Source organism: Balaenoptera acutorostrata, chromosome 12 (genome assembly GCF_949987535.1).
Source record: "Balaenoptera acutorostrata chromosome 12, mBalAcu1.1, whole genome shotgun sequence".
NCBI classification, from domain to species: Eukaryota; Metazoa; Chordata; class Mammalia; order Artiodactyla; family Balaenopteridae; genus Balaenoptera; species Balaenoptera acutorostrata.
The window spans coordinates 37,035,885-37,053,449 of NC_080075.1; the positions used below are offsets into that span (position 1 = coordinate 37,035,885).

The 17,565-nt window shown below is 40.3% G+C and overlaps 1 protein-coding gene across 5 annotated transcripts in view; it reads right to left on the minus strand.

The window, feature by feature from the left end:
- Positions 1–17,565, minus strand: part of MEIS1 (Meis homeobox 1) — a 138,345-nt gene that overhangs the window by 12,109 nt on the left and 108,671 nt on the right. For all 5 annotated transcript variants that reach the window (XM_057558637.1, XM_007189756.2, XM_057558636.1 and 2 more), the window contains one exon: positions 12,062–12,138. In XM_057558637.1, the coding sequence (XP_057414620.1) occupies positions 12,062–12,138 (77 nt within the window). The remainder of the gene's footprint in view (positions 1–12,061; positions 12,139–17,565) is intronic.

Here is a 17,565-nt window from a genome sequence, read left to right on the forward strand (position 1 = left end):
TCATCTACACTGGGACAATTTTGAGAGTAAAAAGAACATTATTAATAATTATGCTGGGCAACAGGCATAAACCATGAATGACCCATGCAATTGGGGTGTATGGGCTACCCTACTGATCAAATATGCACTTATTTTCCCAAATAGAATTTCCCCTGAATGATTGGAATTGACCAGCCCAGCATGCATACTGTGTTAGGTGACCAGCCTAGCATGCATACCGTGTTCTAGAATCTCAGCACCATCTTGGAGTAGCTCTCAGCTCTTTCCTTTCTCTAGAATCTCTCCTTTATTTGCCTCAAGCCTTCACTAACTAGAAACTTCCAGGCCTGGAGTCTCTACTCGTGCCAAGGGAAAATATCTCAAAATTTAGCTCGATTTTTTCTTTTCACCTGGTCACAGATTAGGTTCGACCTGAATGGAGGCCTGTGTCTATTCCTCAGAATGTTCACTGTAACTTCTGTTTCAATTAGCAAAGTTTGAAACCTAAGCTCTATGTAATGTATATCAATATGTAACCTGTAGGCCCTTATATACAAATGGAACCACTTAAACTAAAAGGCAAAATCTCTCAGTTGATGTATATGACAAAATCTTTCAAATGAGGACAATAAAACCAACAAAATGACCTCCTCTTGGAACTTGTCAAATCTTTGAAAAATGCTTATGGTCATCGAAGTCACATTGGGGAAAGTTCGGAGAATGTACATTTCACTTCTGAGTTGCCAGCCTTTTCTTTGAACACCATTGCTCAAAATTATCACAGTCAAAACACGGGCCACGGGCAGGAAGAGTGAGAGCACCGTCTGGTGGGAAGAATACGAGAACTGAGTAGGAAAACTGCCACTTACTGGCTCTGAGATCATAGCAGTATTTAGGTGCTGGAATTGTGATGATCAAGTGAGTGAATGTTTATGGAAAGCGCTTTGTAAACTGTAAAACCTAAGACAGAGGTTTGCTGGGGATAGTGTCATTATGATTCTCAAAAATACCTAATGGTACAAAAACGTATATACAAATTCTTATGGCAGCAAAAGATGGAAACAACCCAAATGTCCATCAACAAACGAACTAATAAAGAAAATGTGCTATATCCATACAGTGGAACATTATTCAGCCATCAAGAGGAATGAAGTTTGACACATGCTACAACGTGAATGAAACTTGAAAACATAATGCTAAGTGAAGGAAACGAGTCACAAAAGACCACAGATTTTGTGATCACATTTATGTGAAATGTCCAGAATAGACAAATCTATAGAGACAGAAAATAGATTTGTGGTAGAGTTGGGGATGGAAGTATGGGGAGGATGCAGGGCTTCTTTTTGAAGTGGTGAAAATGTTCTCAAATTGACTGTGGGGATGGTTGCCCATATCTGTGAATATACTTAAAACCACTGAATTGTACGATTTAAATGAGTGAATTGCGTGGTATGTGAATTATATCTCAGTAAAGCTGTTAAAAATAAATACATAATGGTGGAATGCACGAGACACTGGACCAGGCCCTCCTTGCCTCTAATTAGGGGTGTAATGTTGTAAGGCCCTGAGCCTCATCTGTTAAAGGGTACACACAATCCTATCCAGGACTTGGACTCTGTCATTCTATAGCATTGTTTCTAAAATTTTAATCCATGCTCCCTTTGATAAACTTCAAAATTTCCTATCCCTTTGTTACTTGCTATTTCAGAAGAAATAGCATGACAAAAATCAAAAGTTAATTCCCAAGACGCTTTTTTATACTACATTTGCTCGGAATGATTCTGATCTGCCTTTTCTGGCCACTCTCTCCAGTCCCCACTTGGCCCTGAGGATGGGAATCCCTGACATAACCCATTGCACTGTCTTTTCTGTAAACAGTCCTGCCAGGTAACTAGCCATGGGGGCTGAGACCTGACATCTTTGGACACATACAATTCTTTCCATTAGCTTTTCAACATCTCCTACACCCTATCCTTTCCAAGTACATATGAACTCTGACCCAAACTAAGGATCAAATAAAGTCAACCGTAGCAGACGTTTTAGTGATACAGGCCAACAAAACCCTTCAACTAGACAACAACACTCAAAACTACCAGTTTACATTCAAATCAGCATCCTACAGTAGAACATACTGGAAACTTAAAAGATATATATTTTTAATCATGGTGCATTTAATTCCAACCCTCTGCAATATACTATTCTTTTTTTTTTCATAAATTTATTTATTTTTGGCTGCGTTGGGTCTTCATTGCTGCATGTAGGCTTTCTCTAGTTGCGGTGAGCGGGGGCTACTCTTCATTGCAGTGCAGTGGCTTCTCTTGTTGAGGAGCATGGGCCCTAGCTGTGCAGGCTTCAGTAGTTGTGGCACGTGGGCTCAGTATTGTGGCTCATGGGCTCTAGAGTGCAGGCTCAGTAGTTGTGGCACACGGGCTTAGTTGCTCTGTGGCAGGTGGGATCTTCCCGGACCAGGGCTCGAACCCATGTCTCCTGCACTGGCAGGCGGATTCTTAACCACTGCGCCACCAGGGAAGCCCCAATATACTATTCTTGAAAAATAGTGACCAAATCAATAGTAAGCCAGATGTCTCCCATGACAGGAAATACGTTTTTGACCTAAGTTACATTTAGAATCCAAGACCAATAATTCCCACGGGCCTGAAAGAGTTAATGTATTTGCAAAAGGGAGTACTTTTTCCCTTCTTCAGTGATGGGATCTAATCTTGTGGCCCTTTAACCACGTTGGTTAAGAGGGTAAAAGGAAAAAGGAGCTCTCAAGGGTGGGAAGAGATTAAGGTTTTTTGTTTATTTGTTATTGTTCAGGTGTCAAGAGCCCAATAGAGTTAATTATTTCCCATATTCATGGGTCAGGCTTAAAGGCCTCATAAGAATGGAAATAAAATAAGGAGGAAAATATCAAAGGCTATGAGGGCATGTAACGGGACAGCCCTGTATTTGCCAAAGTTACAAACATCCATGTTGTTGGCGTGTTTTTTTGGTTTGGTTTTTGCTCTTTCATTTTTTCTTAAACATCTTTATTGGAGTATAATTGCTTTACAATGGTGTGTTAGTTTCTGCTGTATAACAAAGTGAATCAGCTGTACATATACATATATCCCCATATCTCCTCCCTCTTGTGTCTCCCTCCCACCCTCCCTATCCCACCCCTCTAGGTGGACACAAAGCACTGAGCTGATCTCCCTGTGCTATGCGGTTGCTTCCCACTTGCTATCTATCTTACATTTGGTAGTGTATATATGTCCATGTGTTGGAGTGTTTCTGTTGTTATTTTTTTTAAATGCTCTCTTTCCCCTTAAAAATTAACAAAAGAAGCACAACAAAACCCTGATAATCTACAGAAAGTTCCAGGCATTCACACATTGGAACCACGCAGATCCAAGACATTTGCCCTCAGAAACACTCCCTCCCCACGCACCCCTGGCTCCTCTCCATTTTTGAGAAACTTGTCTTATTCAACAAGGAGGCAACATTTGCCCCATTTTTTACTATTTCAGGCTGCCTCTTTAATCACTCAGAAATGCTGTTTGTTTTAAGTAGGTGCAGCCTGAAGCCGGAGGGTGATGTAAGTGCGAGGGGAGAGGGGGGTCTCTGCGGGCACAGCTCCGTGCCCCAGTGCTCAATGGTTAATCACCCAACACCAGCCCGAGCAACTGTTGACACAAAATACGTGGAGATCAGGTCTGTGCAAGCAGAAAATACCAGAAAGGCAAACTATATGTAAACACACTTAAGACAGATTTGACAAGAATAGACCTCAACCTGACTTGCTAGGAAACTCCTCAAGCCGAAAAATGTCAATGTTCCTCTCCACTGAGGCTGTTTCCCCTGACAAAGTTTCCTTTGAGAAGAAAAAGAGTAACATTTTCAAAACTAAAATGAGTTTACAGAAGTCAGCGGACACATGTGTCCCCTTGATGCACATAGTGTGAGTTTCGAATGTGCTCCTACATGCAGAAGTTATGTAATATAATACAGTTCTTGCAGGTACCCCTGGTGCAGAGCCAAACAAGAGAGAGAGAGAGAGAGAGAGAGAGAGAGAGAGAGAGAGAGAGAGGAGAGAGAAGGAGGGAGGGAGAGGGAGGGAGAGAGGAAAAAACCAGCTTGTGCAAACAACCACAATTCAAAAAGTTATTTCTCCTGACCTATAAAACTCATGCAAAGAAGCAAATGGATAATGCTTAAACAGTCTTTTAATCTTATCTGACACCTGACAACCCGTTACTTATAGATTGTTAATGCACCAACTAAAAAGTTTGTCATGTACAAAATTACTAGAGAAAAAGATTGAACGCCTGAGGAAAAAACAAATTTTGCTGTACAATAACTTCAGAAATTCCGAGCCTATTATCTGTCATGCCCTTCACAGACTCAGAGCCTACCGCTAAAAACAACTGATTTATCTTTATTATGAATCCGAAAGTGACAGCACACATGTTTTTCATGTCTTGCGATAATGTTTAATTTCATCTAGTTTTTATTTTACAGGGCTTTGATTTGCTTATTTAAGATGAAGAAGAGTAACAACTTTGTAATGAATTGTCGGGTTTGTCTCTTTATCAAAGGCCCTGTTGTGTGTGTGTGTGTGTGTGTGTGTGTGTTTTTCCCCCCGCTTCTAATGTAAAATGGGAATCAAAATCAGCTTCAGAACATTCACCTTGCTTCAGTTCACATTTTTACACCGTCTAGAATATCAGGGCTGGAAGAGGCTTATTACACTGCCACCAATTCCACAGCCCTCCCCTTCCATTTAAGGCAGAGGAAACTGTTGCCCATGGAGACAAAGTGAGTTGATCAGGACACACATCTACTTGGTGAGGAGTGGGGACAACAGATGACATGTTTGGACTCCAAACATTCTTTCCCCTGCGTATTCCCTCCCCTCACTCGCCCTGTGTCAATTGTGTGTTGTGAGGCTTACAGGGGAATTTGTTCCTCGGCCACCTGTGGATGCTGGGGCTTTCCCCCTTGACTGGGGTGCCTCTCAGCCCCTTACTTCCCACACTCTCCTTAAGGGAGTCAGCTCCTCCTCTGCCGGCCGGGTGACACCAGGGGAGTTCTTTCCGTTTCTCTGATCGGACACTCGTGCCAAGACACTGAAAACAATAAATCTGCTTAATTAGGACTTGCACCAAGTCCTGCTGACCTCCACACCATGTTCAAAGTCAAGCACCAAGCCACTGGTTTCACTGCCTTGAAAGGGATATTCAGGAACACTGGGTTCAGGATGGAATCAGTCTCCCAACCCACTCATCTCTGCGCCTCGCTGGAACCCCAACCTGGTCCTGAAAGTATCTTTAGGTTGTACCAACTCTCAGATTCAGACCTCTTTTTTTTTTTTTTTTTTTTAGATGTTTTAGGACTTTAATGTCCTTCACATGGTCAACAAAAAACACTGACAATGGATGAACAATAGAGGAGAAGACTCTTCAGCAAAGATCTTCCCGAACTCACGGCATCACTGGTCAAACACCAGAAAGAGAACAGTCACGTGAACAAACAGTAAGGGAGTTTAACAGAGATTTTTAGTTTAACAGCATAACTGAAAAACGAAGAACCAACCAACCAACCAACCGTTCTTCTACCCACTGAAAGGAAAGGAAAGGTGAATCAGGGAGCTTCCAAATCTCTCACACTCTTGTCCTGAAAAGCTCAGAGACTGTCTTTGAATGTTGGCTGCAGGACAAACAGCAGTTACACAAAACAGTATCTGGACTTTCTAATCCATCTTCCTACAACCCACCCCTTCCTGTTTCTCTTCTCACCTAGACTCAGGGTCCCCTGGTGGAAGGGGCAGGGTTTCTCCATCTGGCACAGTGGTCCAACACCTACCCTTTCGTGAGGAGTTTCCATCTTTCCCAGTATTAACCATGTGATTGCACACAGTGGGGGAAAAACCTCTGAGTAAACTTAGCGAGTAAAACTTACAACAAAGTGTATTTCACAGACTGCAGAGTCATTTTCAAAGAGGATTGTTTGCTGGAAATTTTTTAAAAATCTGCAGACAAAAGCAGCGTCTCCTTTGAATGCCTAAGACTCTCTGACATGACAATACCTGAAGGTTTCAAAATTCACAGCGCTTTTCCCTGCAAGCTATTTGCTCAGCTTTCCTAAATAATACCCTGCGTGCCTGGTACCTTGCCAGCTCTGTCTCAGGCAATATGCAAGCTAAACATTTTTTGACTGATTTCAGTATTTTCTCATGAGCAACTAGACAGTATTTTATCTAGTGAATATTACTGACTGCTCTAATCTAAGCCCAGAGTAAGGGCCTGTAAAGGTAATATTATTAGAGTTGACACTCAAGTTAAAAAGCGTAGCAATTAACTGTGGCCTGGAGAAAAACAACCCATTCTGAAAGGTGCTGGAGAACTGTTCTATTTATATTTCTCCTTCTCTTCCTTCTTTTTTTTTTTTTTTTTTTTGTTTTTATAAATTTATTTATTGATTGCTTATTTTTTGGCTGTGTTGGGTCTTCGTTTCTGTGCGAGGGCTTTCTCTAGTTGCGGCGAGCGGGGGCCACTCTTCATCGCGGTGCGCAGGCCTCTCACTGTCACGGCCTCTCTTGTTGCGGAGCACAGGCTCCAGACGCGCAGGCTCAGTAGTTGTGGCTCACGGGCCCAGTTGCTCCGCGGCATGTGGGATCTTCCCAGACCAGGGCTCGAACCCGTGTCCCCTGCATTGGCAGGCGGATTCCCAACCACTGCACCACCAGGGAAGCCCTCTTCCTTCTTCTTTTAAAAATACTGCACCTGTGGTTGAGAATCTGCCTGCCGATGCAGGGGACACGGGTTCGAGCCCTGGTCTGGGAAGATTCCACATGCCGCGGAGCAACTGGACCCGTGAGCCACAACTACTGAGCCTGCGCGTCTGGAGCCTGTGCTCCGCAACAAGAGAGGCCGCGACAGTGAGAGGCCCGTGCACCGCGATGAAGAGTGGCCCCCGCTTGCCGCAACTAGAGAAAGCCCTTGCACAGAAATGCAGACCCAACACAGCCAAAAATAATAAATAAATAAATAATTTAAAAAAAAATACTGCACCTGTTACTCCATTGATCAGTTAGGAAGTCTACCTTAAATGCAGGTTACACTTAAATTCTCAAGGGAAGAAGTTAAACCACCTGCTTAATAAAATTACCTCTTGTGTGTGAAGTGGTCCCATCCCTAGGTGATTCCTAGGCAAGGAAAATCACTATACACCCCGCACTTTCATTTTGTAGTTGAATAGGACACAAATGACCCAGGACTCCTTGCTTGGTGCACTGTCTTTTCCTTTTACATCTGTTTTCCTTGCTTTTGTGTCATGCCTCTGTTTAGTTTTATTGACAAAACAATCTGTGCCTAATGTTTAAACAACATCTGTAAAATGTATGATTAAATTATGTTGGAAGAAAAAGCAGAGCAATTCTATGAAACCCCATGACCCCCTATTGATTTTTAGATCTCAGAAGTTGAAAGGATAATTTGTGAATGTTTTAACATTTACATCTACACAGGTACCTATATTTATAGAATCTTTGATTACTTATAAAAGTATTTGCTACATTATTACCATAACTCAGAAAGAAACTTGACCTTTTACAGTTGAATCTGTTTATTATAACAAGGGTGATCTTTTTTTTTTTGTTTTTTAAATAAGTTTACATTTTTACCTGCCAGGGCCAGAAATCTCCAAGGATGACATACTTTTCCCCCCCACTGGTAATAAATGGGAAGTGATGGCTGAATGCTTTGCAGTTTTGAAGGCAATAAATGAAGAAACTAGGAAAATCTGGTATACGTACTAAATCTGAGAACTTTAAGAGCTATGATGGTTCTGTAAAGTGTCACCGCGGAGGTTCGGGTGCTCCCTGGAATTTTATGCACCCTATTGATGGGGAGTGACTTTTCTGTCTACATACATACTGTATTTCACATAAACTATGTATTTTGCACCTAAGACCCATTGCCTTCTCAGAGAGGGTAAAGAAGTGATCATGGAACATTAGGCCTTAATGGGAAAGTGTGTGGATGAGAAGGGGTAAACAAAGAAACTAACATTTATTCAATACACCCTAGGCCAGACCTCTGCCTAGGCAGGATGTGTCTGAAGCATCCAGCAAGAAAGATACAATGCGGGCACAAGTTTTCATCACATGTAATTCCCGAGCCTGCAACGTGGCTGTGAAAACATATAAGGGAGTTTTATTTGACCATTCTACATTCATATTTTCAATATAAAAGAATAAAGTTGATGTATTCGGGAGAGAAAATAACCCAGTATTGACTTTGTGTGTGTGTGTGTGAGTGCGCTCTTTCTTCAAAGTTCTACCTACTTATTAAAAGACCAACCTAACCATCTAATCTTGAAATTTAAGAAGTTTCCACTTAAATGACATTCAACGTATTAGTAATATTTTTGCACTGATATAACAGAAGTATTTATCACAACCACAACAACAATGAAAAAACAAAAAGACAAAAGCACCAAATGCTATTATTTATCACTTTTGGCTCAAATCATAATTGGGAGTGAGGGAGGAAAGGAAGAAGAATACATACATTTACGGCACGTATTGTATTTCAAAAATTATTATGCTTTAAGTCAAAGTCTACCACGGCATGCTAGACTGAAATATTTAGGCAATTAGTTATGGAGGTTGATTTTTAAAAACATGCAGTTGCCTCAAATACTTGGATAATTTAGGTAAAATTTTTTTACCCAAATTATTTGCCTAATTGCCTCAATTCTCAAAAAATGTGTTGGCATAGACTTGTTCTACGATGTCTCATCTAATAAATGTCACATTCCATCCCAGAACCCAATTCCTACAAGTACTAATACCAACCATTTTAAGAATACTCCTCTGTTTTTACTGACAAGTAGACCAAATATGAGTTAGAGCAGTTACTTCTTTTAATCCAAGTTTTCTCTTAATTAATCAAATCTGTCTTGTTGTTTTACATTTAAATTCTCCCTGTGATCCCCTCTCCCCGCCAAATCCCATCTGCTTTGTCCTTACTCAGCCAAGGCAAGTAGTATATATTACTTATGTCAATTAAAGACACATAAAATTAGTTCAGTGATGGAATGAAAGAATGTTACAACGCACCAAACTTTTCTCATCTCATTTTTCTGTCAAAACCTAACTTCAAGCTGCATCGGCCAGGGTTTCTATGACAAGCTAACAACTGACATGAGTTTATATTTTTCACTTTCATATTGTGTATTTCAATACATTATGTTACTGCCAGTAATTATGAGTGATCTACACCCAACCCGCCCTTCAGCATTTTATTAAATCTCTTCAACAGTGACTCATAGTTCATACAAAATGTACATGTGTGTTAACAAGTCTTTAAAAATCCAAAAAGGAAGAAACACATTTTAAATGTTGTGTCTAAATGAAGTGAAGGGGAAAAGCTAAAATACTCGTGAAGTGTTTTTGTTTTTTTTTTTTTTAATTATTATTTCCAGAATGAAGTAACTTACGCTTGATGCTCAATATAGGAAAAATATTTACAGGCTGTCAAAAAGACTCTGTGTAATGTTTTTATTACAATAAAGAAAAATGAAAACCACTTGGTAGTTGTGCTTTTTTCATCTTCAAGTCTGCCATCTTTAAGATTCTCTCACATCTTGGGTTTCAATACAGTACCGTCTGGGTTTCCCCATGTTTCCATCATATTTCCAACTCAAAGCCCAAAGAAAAAGAAATCTATTATCAGCTCCTTAAAAGGTGAAGGTCTGGATGAAAATTAATATACCGTTAAAAACTCAAATCAAATGTGGGAATGTCGTTATTCACCGAACGTAAGAGAAACAATTTCTCTTACAACTTTTAGTTACTGGAGGGTAACTCTCTACCACAAACAAAGTTGTTGTAGAGTTGAAACAGTTGCCAAATGCTCGGCAATGAAGTGCAAGCATAGGTCACTTCTAATTCCATACACAGAAGCGAGAGCACGTGAACATTACACGGTGTCAGATGAGCACAGAATTGGGTTTACATCCCACGTAGTAAGTAAAAGTGATTTTCAAGTTATGTGCCTGTGCAGAATTGAGTATCAGTGTGAAGTTTAGGGCAAAGTCTGCATCTATGTTGAAAAATTATTATCTGGCATGTATTATAACTTTTGTTTAAGTCCTTTTTTTCCCCCCTCTTAATTGCAAAACCGAGGCAGTCTGATTGTGATCACTGCGCAGAGAATCTAGGAAACGACAGTTGCATCCAGCTTGGTGTCACAGGAATGCCTGCCTGGGCGGGGGGGGGGTGGGGGGCCACAGGAAATATCCCATAATGTCTTCTACCTGTGGCAAGCGGCTTGTATTGGAATCTGTTCTCTGGTAACGATGTTTGTGGGTGGAGCTTTCTAGCAACACTGAGGAGGAAGAGAGAAGGCCTGTGTGGTAGATCACCTGAATGGCAGCCCATTGCCTTCCTAAATGAAAGCCAGCCAGCCACTCCTTGGCCCTCAAAGTGGAACATTTCCCAGGGAAACAGATATTTGTAGAGCCTCCATTGTATTCCAATTGCCTCCCCATCAGTTTAGCTTTAAAAATGTTTAGGAATTTAGGTGTGCCTTCAAAATGGATGGTCTGCTCTATAATATCGTCCAGAACAATTTGGAAGACAAAGTTCAATTATATAGTATCCAGAGTCTTGAAAATTAAGATACAGCCGCAGGTAAAAACAGGCAAACAAAAAAACCTCAGCAGTCACACGACTCCTAGTAACACACTCAGGTATAGTATGTCTTCCGTTGGCTCCTGATCCAGTTGACTAAAAGGGCTGCAAAAACTGATCTCCCAAGGCTGCCGTAAGGTCATAGAAATTGATAACCCTTACAAGCAATGCTTATGTGAGTCTGTCTGTGTCTTGAAGATAGTGCACTTTGTAAATTAATCCTCCAAAGGCAAATATATGGTAAGTAGCTTGTTATCTCTAAAATACTAAATCGAAGAATACATGGGATTATATTGACAGAAATTACATTTTCTGTAATGGGGCTTAATATATCTGAAATCTCTCCCAAAGGCTCCCAGACTCTCTCACAGAGAAGGGTCTGTTAATGTAGGTGCAATGGACATCAAGAACAAAGTTATTCACCAAAATGGATTAGGCCATGTAATCAGAGATTCTGTAATATTAATCTTTTGACACTTATTGAAAAGAAAGAAATACTTCTGTCTGCAAACTGGCATTCTCAGTTCTCCTCTTTCCCCAACCAGGCTTTGGGCCTTTTCTGGATTTTACTTCAAAGAGGATAAGGTTTCCTCATCATAAACCCTAATCTAAAAATATTAGGACAATTAATTAGACACTTAGTTTTAGAGGAGATCGGATTTTGATACCCTTCAAATATGACACTAGCTCTGGGTGATTGTATGAACCTGGCTTTCAGCACACTCACAAAGGGTAATAAATCATACTTCTTCAAAGGCTCCTTGCCACACCGCTGTACATTAAGTCAGAATATTGTTGGCTGGTACTTGGTACATAATCTCAGCTTTCCCCCCAATCAGGAGTTCACACATTTGTTTAGAAACAGTATTGCACAGCTCTGAGATACATCAAGTTTTGAACAGTTTCAAAGTAGAAACATACATTTTTTTCTCTTTTTTCTATAGGGAGATAAGAAGAAAGGAGAGTCCATCCTGGAATGCATATCCCTAACAAATTCTAACTGAACTTAGTTATTCAGCGAATTTAAAACCTGACAGGTATGTGATAGTGGATTTTCTTGTTTCATAGAAAAGAGGATATCACTCTTTCTATTGATTATTCTTAAAAGTTAAAAAAAAAAAGGTCATAGAGAGACATTTACAGAGCCATAGTGAACGTGAATTAAACACTAATATATACTATGCCTAAAATTTGTCAATTTATAAAGGAGGTGGAAAGCAATACACTGTTTTCTTTTCTATACTAGCAAGTGCTCTCACCCACCAGTCAACACTGTGTTCTCACCTTTGGATCAACAAGCCACCAGGGAAAACTGGGTGTGTCTTCTTAATGCAAAACATTAGCTGCAAGTCGCCTGAGGGGGAAGCAGATTGTGTGTAAACACAAAGCCAAATTACTTACCAATTGTTCACTTGAAGGATGGTGAGTCCTGTGTCTTGTGCCAACTGCTTTTTCTGTTCTTCAGAAGGGTAAGGGTGCTGAAAGAGGACAAAAAAGATAGGTTGTGCATGTACACTTTGGATACACAATGTGCATATCACATGTCAGGTGCAATGCTAGGTGCGAGGGATTCAATAATAAACACATATGCTCGTTAAAAAAAAAATGTGTACTTCAGGCAATATTTAGGCTATTTTGTCAATAACCTAAGAGTCTAGTGAGGTCTATAATTAAAGGTAAAAATGCTGAGGTGTGTCACTCTTATTAATGGAATACTACATCATGTAATTAATGGCAGTAAAAGACAAGCCAATTACCAAGATTAGTGAAGTGTATAAATAGCTACTTAGGATACTTGCAGAACCTTGATACTGAGTTTATTCTTTAACAGGTTTATTTGTTGCAAACACAAAATTCAGTAGGCTCTTCACTGTACTTTATGGGATTAAAATAACAAGTTCTTTTTGAGTGTACAAAAGTGTACCACCTTGACGTAATATTTTCTAGACCCACAGATTTTTAAAGCTGAATCATTTGGACCAACAAGCTCAGCTCAGGTCCCCGGGAGTTAAGCACTTCGTTAACATGATATCCTCCTCCCAAAACACCATGTTGCTGGATGCAAATATCAAAATTAAAGTGGGTGTATTTTAAAAACAAAATAACACACTATTCATTTTAGCTCTTCTGCAAAGCACAAACAAATGAAATTCTACCCAAGTTGGTTTCCCTATCTGAATGTCAACATATGCTGGGATTCTGAACACAGGCCAATATAAGGTCAAAGACCAGCACATTTTGCGTGCGAAGAAAAAGCCTCAGGAGTTAGAGTGGATAAAAAAATATTACAGGATTAGATAATAAAATGAAATCTATACCTTCTTGTAAGATGTTTAGAATTCTACTAAGATTAGTTTTGGCAAGATACTTTCTGTTTAATAGTCAACTATATCTAAATTTGAAATATACATTTCTAAAGCCTGGGAGAGGAGCTGGGGGCATGGTTTCCATCCATTGGTGACACGGGCTACTTTGAAACATGCACCCCAATAAATTCTCCCAAGATAATAATTGTTCTGATAGTCAACCTTCTATTCTCTTTATGAATGGGAAAGGGCACCCCGAACTCTCCGTTTAACTATATGTGCCATCGGAAACCAATTCTGGTCTATTGAATGCTAATTAACATAGCTTTCAATCTTATTAATAATGTCTGATTAGATGCTAAGAAGGCTCGTTAATGACCACTTCAATGCTCTTACATATAAGTTTAAATATGTTCTATATCTATACACATGGGATTCGATTTGTGGAGAGCAGAGATGTAGCCATTTTCCCCATAAGCATTGTGTCTTGATTGTCACTTAATCAATAAATACACAGTTAGAATAAGGCTTTGCTTTCACGGAATATAGTGCCTCTCTCTAAAGAGCTCCAAGTATATTACAGACAGAATGGTAATTAATCCCCATTATATCCCTTTGAGGGACATAAATAGAATCTATTGTCCCTCCTGTTTTACTGGTGAGGAAACTGGCCAGGGGAAGGCACAGTCCGCAGCGACACGACCTAGGGACATTTCCTGTTTCCCATCCAGTGTCTAAGCCTCATCATGACAGAAGGATATGGCAAACGGCTTTCATAATCTCCATTCCTGTCCCGCCTCAAAAACCTCCAGACCGCTCACCTTGCCCAGCAATGCGTGCCACCACCCAGCCCCGCCCACTTCCCAGATGGGCGTCCTCTTCTCCTCACCCCACCACACCCCTCTGTCCAGCCACTTGGTGTGTTCTTCCAACACACCAAGCTGGTCCCTACCCTCAGGCTCCTGCTCCAAGGTCACTGTCAGGTCTCAGCTCAAATGCCAAGCCTTACCCTCCCCACTCCCCACCAGACCACCTTATCACTCTCACACCAGTTTTTCCCCCTCTTTCTCTAATAGCAAGCATCACTCTCTGAAACACCCGTTCTGATTATTTCTTTCCTTGGTCATGCGTCTCTTCTCACTCATTTAGCATCTCTAACACCCTCGCCTTTCTCATTCACCATCCTTAAAGCCCAGACCTGCACATAAAGAAAACCAGTAAATATCAGTGGAACAAAGGAATGGCTCTGACTTGCCATGATACACAGATACTCTCCACTCAGATGCAACATCAAAATGTAAAATACAAATTTTTTTAAAAGCCCACAGGAAGTATAAACAATCCAATTTGAGATCCACAACACGACTTTCCTTACTTCATTCCTAAAAGTGATGTCTACCCACTCTTCTCAAATGAAAGTATGTCATCTCCATAATTGGCAAAGATCGTAGGTGACAATCACCCTACTCACCATTACGCCAGTCATCACAGGCAAAATCTCACAGTTGGATACTGACCTAAAAGCAATACACTGCCCTAAGGTTTAAAACATGACTCCCACTTCATAAAGGTTTGCCACACAATACAAACCAAATGAATCTTTTATCCTCTGAACTGAATACTGAATTATGGTTTCATATACAGTAGTTCTATGTCTACACTAGTTGAAGAATTGCACAAAGTTACATATGACCCTTTTAGACTGTATAAATTATGCTGCCATTCACTAACTATGAGACTTTGAAAAAGGGACAACTTCTCGATTTTATCATCTGGAGGTTAGCCAGGCTAGCAATTCTTGAGTAATAAAAGCCTGACTCTGAAATATGCAAATTTTAGCATCTAGCTGTTGGCACTATTTGCTATATAAAGCTGTACACTGATGTACACAAGTCATTTCCAATCTATAACATCTTCTGTAATATGATTTGCTTACAGTTTTGCAGGTCTTCTGGAAATCTCTTTCAGTGCTTTTCAATTGAATTAATAAATATGTCAATGGTCCCTCTTCACTACAGCTGGATGGCAACACCTTTTGCCCTGTCTTGTTAGTTGTGTCTTAATATTATGACCAGAACTGGATTAAAAATTAATATTTATGCCATTTACCTTTAGTTACTTTGAAAATTGGGAATTGTCACAGTCATTTATTTGTGCTGTGTTTTCAAGAGTATTTTTGCATGCCTGTTCGTGAGCAAGTTTTACATCCATTCTTAGAAAGCAAGTGGAATTCACATTTTATTTATGCAAAGGGTGTCAGGAAAATTCTCTTTGGATCATTAAAATTACCTGAATCATTATAGCTTCAAAGAGCAATCTATGGCCTGCAAATTGTCAGTGCAAGTTTAGGTTGTTTCTTTACATCATGCAGTTTCTGATTTCAGAATTTAAATATCATAAAATGAGAAAGTTCTAACTGTTTTTTTTCTCTGTCACTTTTCATGTGATCTGATTTTAAGTAATTGGAACAAACTGTGCCTAATTTCATGCAGCATAATTGCCAGGCAGCCTCAAGCTATGGAGATCCAGCACTCTGTCTCCATTAAACAATTTTCAGTTGTTCAGGATATATATTTTTTAATAGAAATGAATGAGCCTGGATGAAATTAAATGTCACAATAATCTGGTCATTGTTAAGGGGGCAAAAGGTATCAACAAAATTCCTAAACCTTTGTCTATGGTAGACCGACTGGATATTTTTCTTTTTTTCATAGTTCTTGAACCTGGTGTCCCACAAACTTTCAATTCCCCCGCCCCCCAAAAATTCTGTAATTGCTAGAGTCACATGAAAGCCACAACTTCAGGTAGTTAATCCACAGTCAGCCAAAAATTCACAAAGAAGTAGGCTTTTTAACTGAAATCCAATATGTTTAACTATCTTAAACCCTATGCATCTTTACTAGATAAGCTTTTTGTGGACAGTATGAGTTATTCCTTTGTAGACTTAAAAAAATAAAAATGACTTGACAAAAACCCAACATGCCCCAGGCAAGGCTGCTGTGAAAACATTCAAAGCCCGGGTTGCGTTCCGCCCACAGGGCTAGTGAGGCCACGAGAAGGGCAAAGGTAGATGTCATTTTACAAAAGAGAGAAAGACGAGTGCCATATTAGGAAGAAAATGGAAAATTCATTCCAAACCATTGCAACCACAGGGCTAGGTCTCCCTTGCCATTTTCCTGAAGACCTCTGCTATTATGGCATCTAAATGGCAAGGACACTGGTTTAAGAAACATCAGTAGGTTCTTGTGAAGGAAAGAGGGATTGCACTTGCCAGATATACCAATCAACCTAATCACTATGGGATATCAAAGCAAATTTGACCACAGTCCAATAGACAGTGACAGGAGACCTCTTCTTCGTTGTGTACATTACCTTCCTGCCATTATTTCTTAAAAGCTTAATTATTTGCAAACAATTGATCAAGATGGGAATTTGAGAAAGGATATGCAAGGGCCACTGGGAGAACGGCAACGCATTAAGAGAGTAAACAAAGTTACCTTTAGATCTTACAATAAGAATTAACGATTGAGACTGGAGAGCGGGGGCAGTGCAGTAGCTGCAAGCCTTCTTTCTCTAGTGTTTCCCATTTGATCTGCATTAACACCTCAGGAGTGAGTGAAAGCCATAAAACAGTGATTATGTATGGGTAAAGTTGACCCTCCCTTCCAACATTAAACCTGCACACACGTATCAGGTGGGCTTTGCTGGGGAGAGAAGAGCTGCTAGACTCAAAGGGAAAACAAGTGGCTTGGGCAGTGGAACCCGAGCTAAAGGCAAGAACTCACAAAATGATCATTCTGATTTCAATAATCAACACCCTGACTTCTTCCCAGTCTCTTGCTGAAATAGACCCTGCTTGCCACTCTTCCTGTGTTTCTAGATCTGCAGTGTGACTTCTAATAATGACCTCGGATGGCAGTGATGGCTCAATAACCCCACCAAAGAATAAAATGATCCCTAGAGTATGTGTCCTGTGTAACAGAAATAGAGGTTGTCTCAAAAAAAAAAAAAAAAAAAAATCGAGGACTTCCCTGGTGGCACAGTGGTTAAGAATCCACCTGCTAGTGCTGGGGACACAGGTTTGATCCCTGGTCCGGGAAGATCCCACATGCTGCGGAGCAACTAAGCCCATGCGCCACAACTACTGAGCCTGCGCTCTAGAGCCTGCGAGCCACAACTACTGAGCCCGCGCACCTAGAGCCTGTGCTCCGCAACAAGAGAAGCCACTGCAGTAAGAAGCCCTGGCACCACAACGAAGAGTAGCCCCCGCTCGCCGCATCTAGAGAAAGCCCGCACGCAGCAACAAAGACCCAACACAGCCAAAAATAAAATTAAAAATTAAAAAAAAAAAATCTAAAAAGAGCTTACGTAAAAATTAAGTCTGAACGGTCCTTTCACCAGCCAGAGAGAATAGGAAGTGACAGAAGGAAAATGGCAATTTTCTAAAGAAAGTTATCCCTGCCCAATTCCAATCTCATATTTTGAGATGGGGACGGGACGGGGGTTTCTGATGTTGGTTATCTGGTATTTACAAGTTTACAATACATTGGAAGAAAACTTATTTCTGTAAACAGTCAAACCCACTCTTTCAGATGAGCA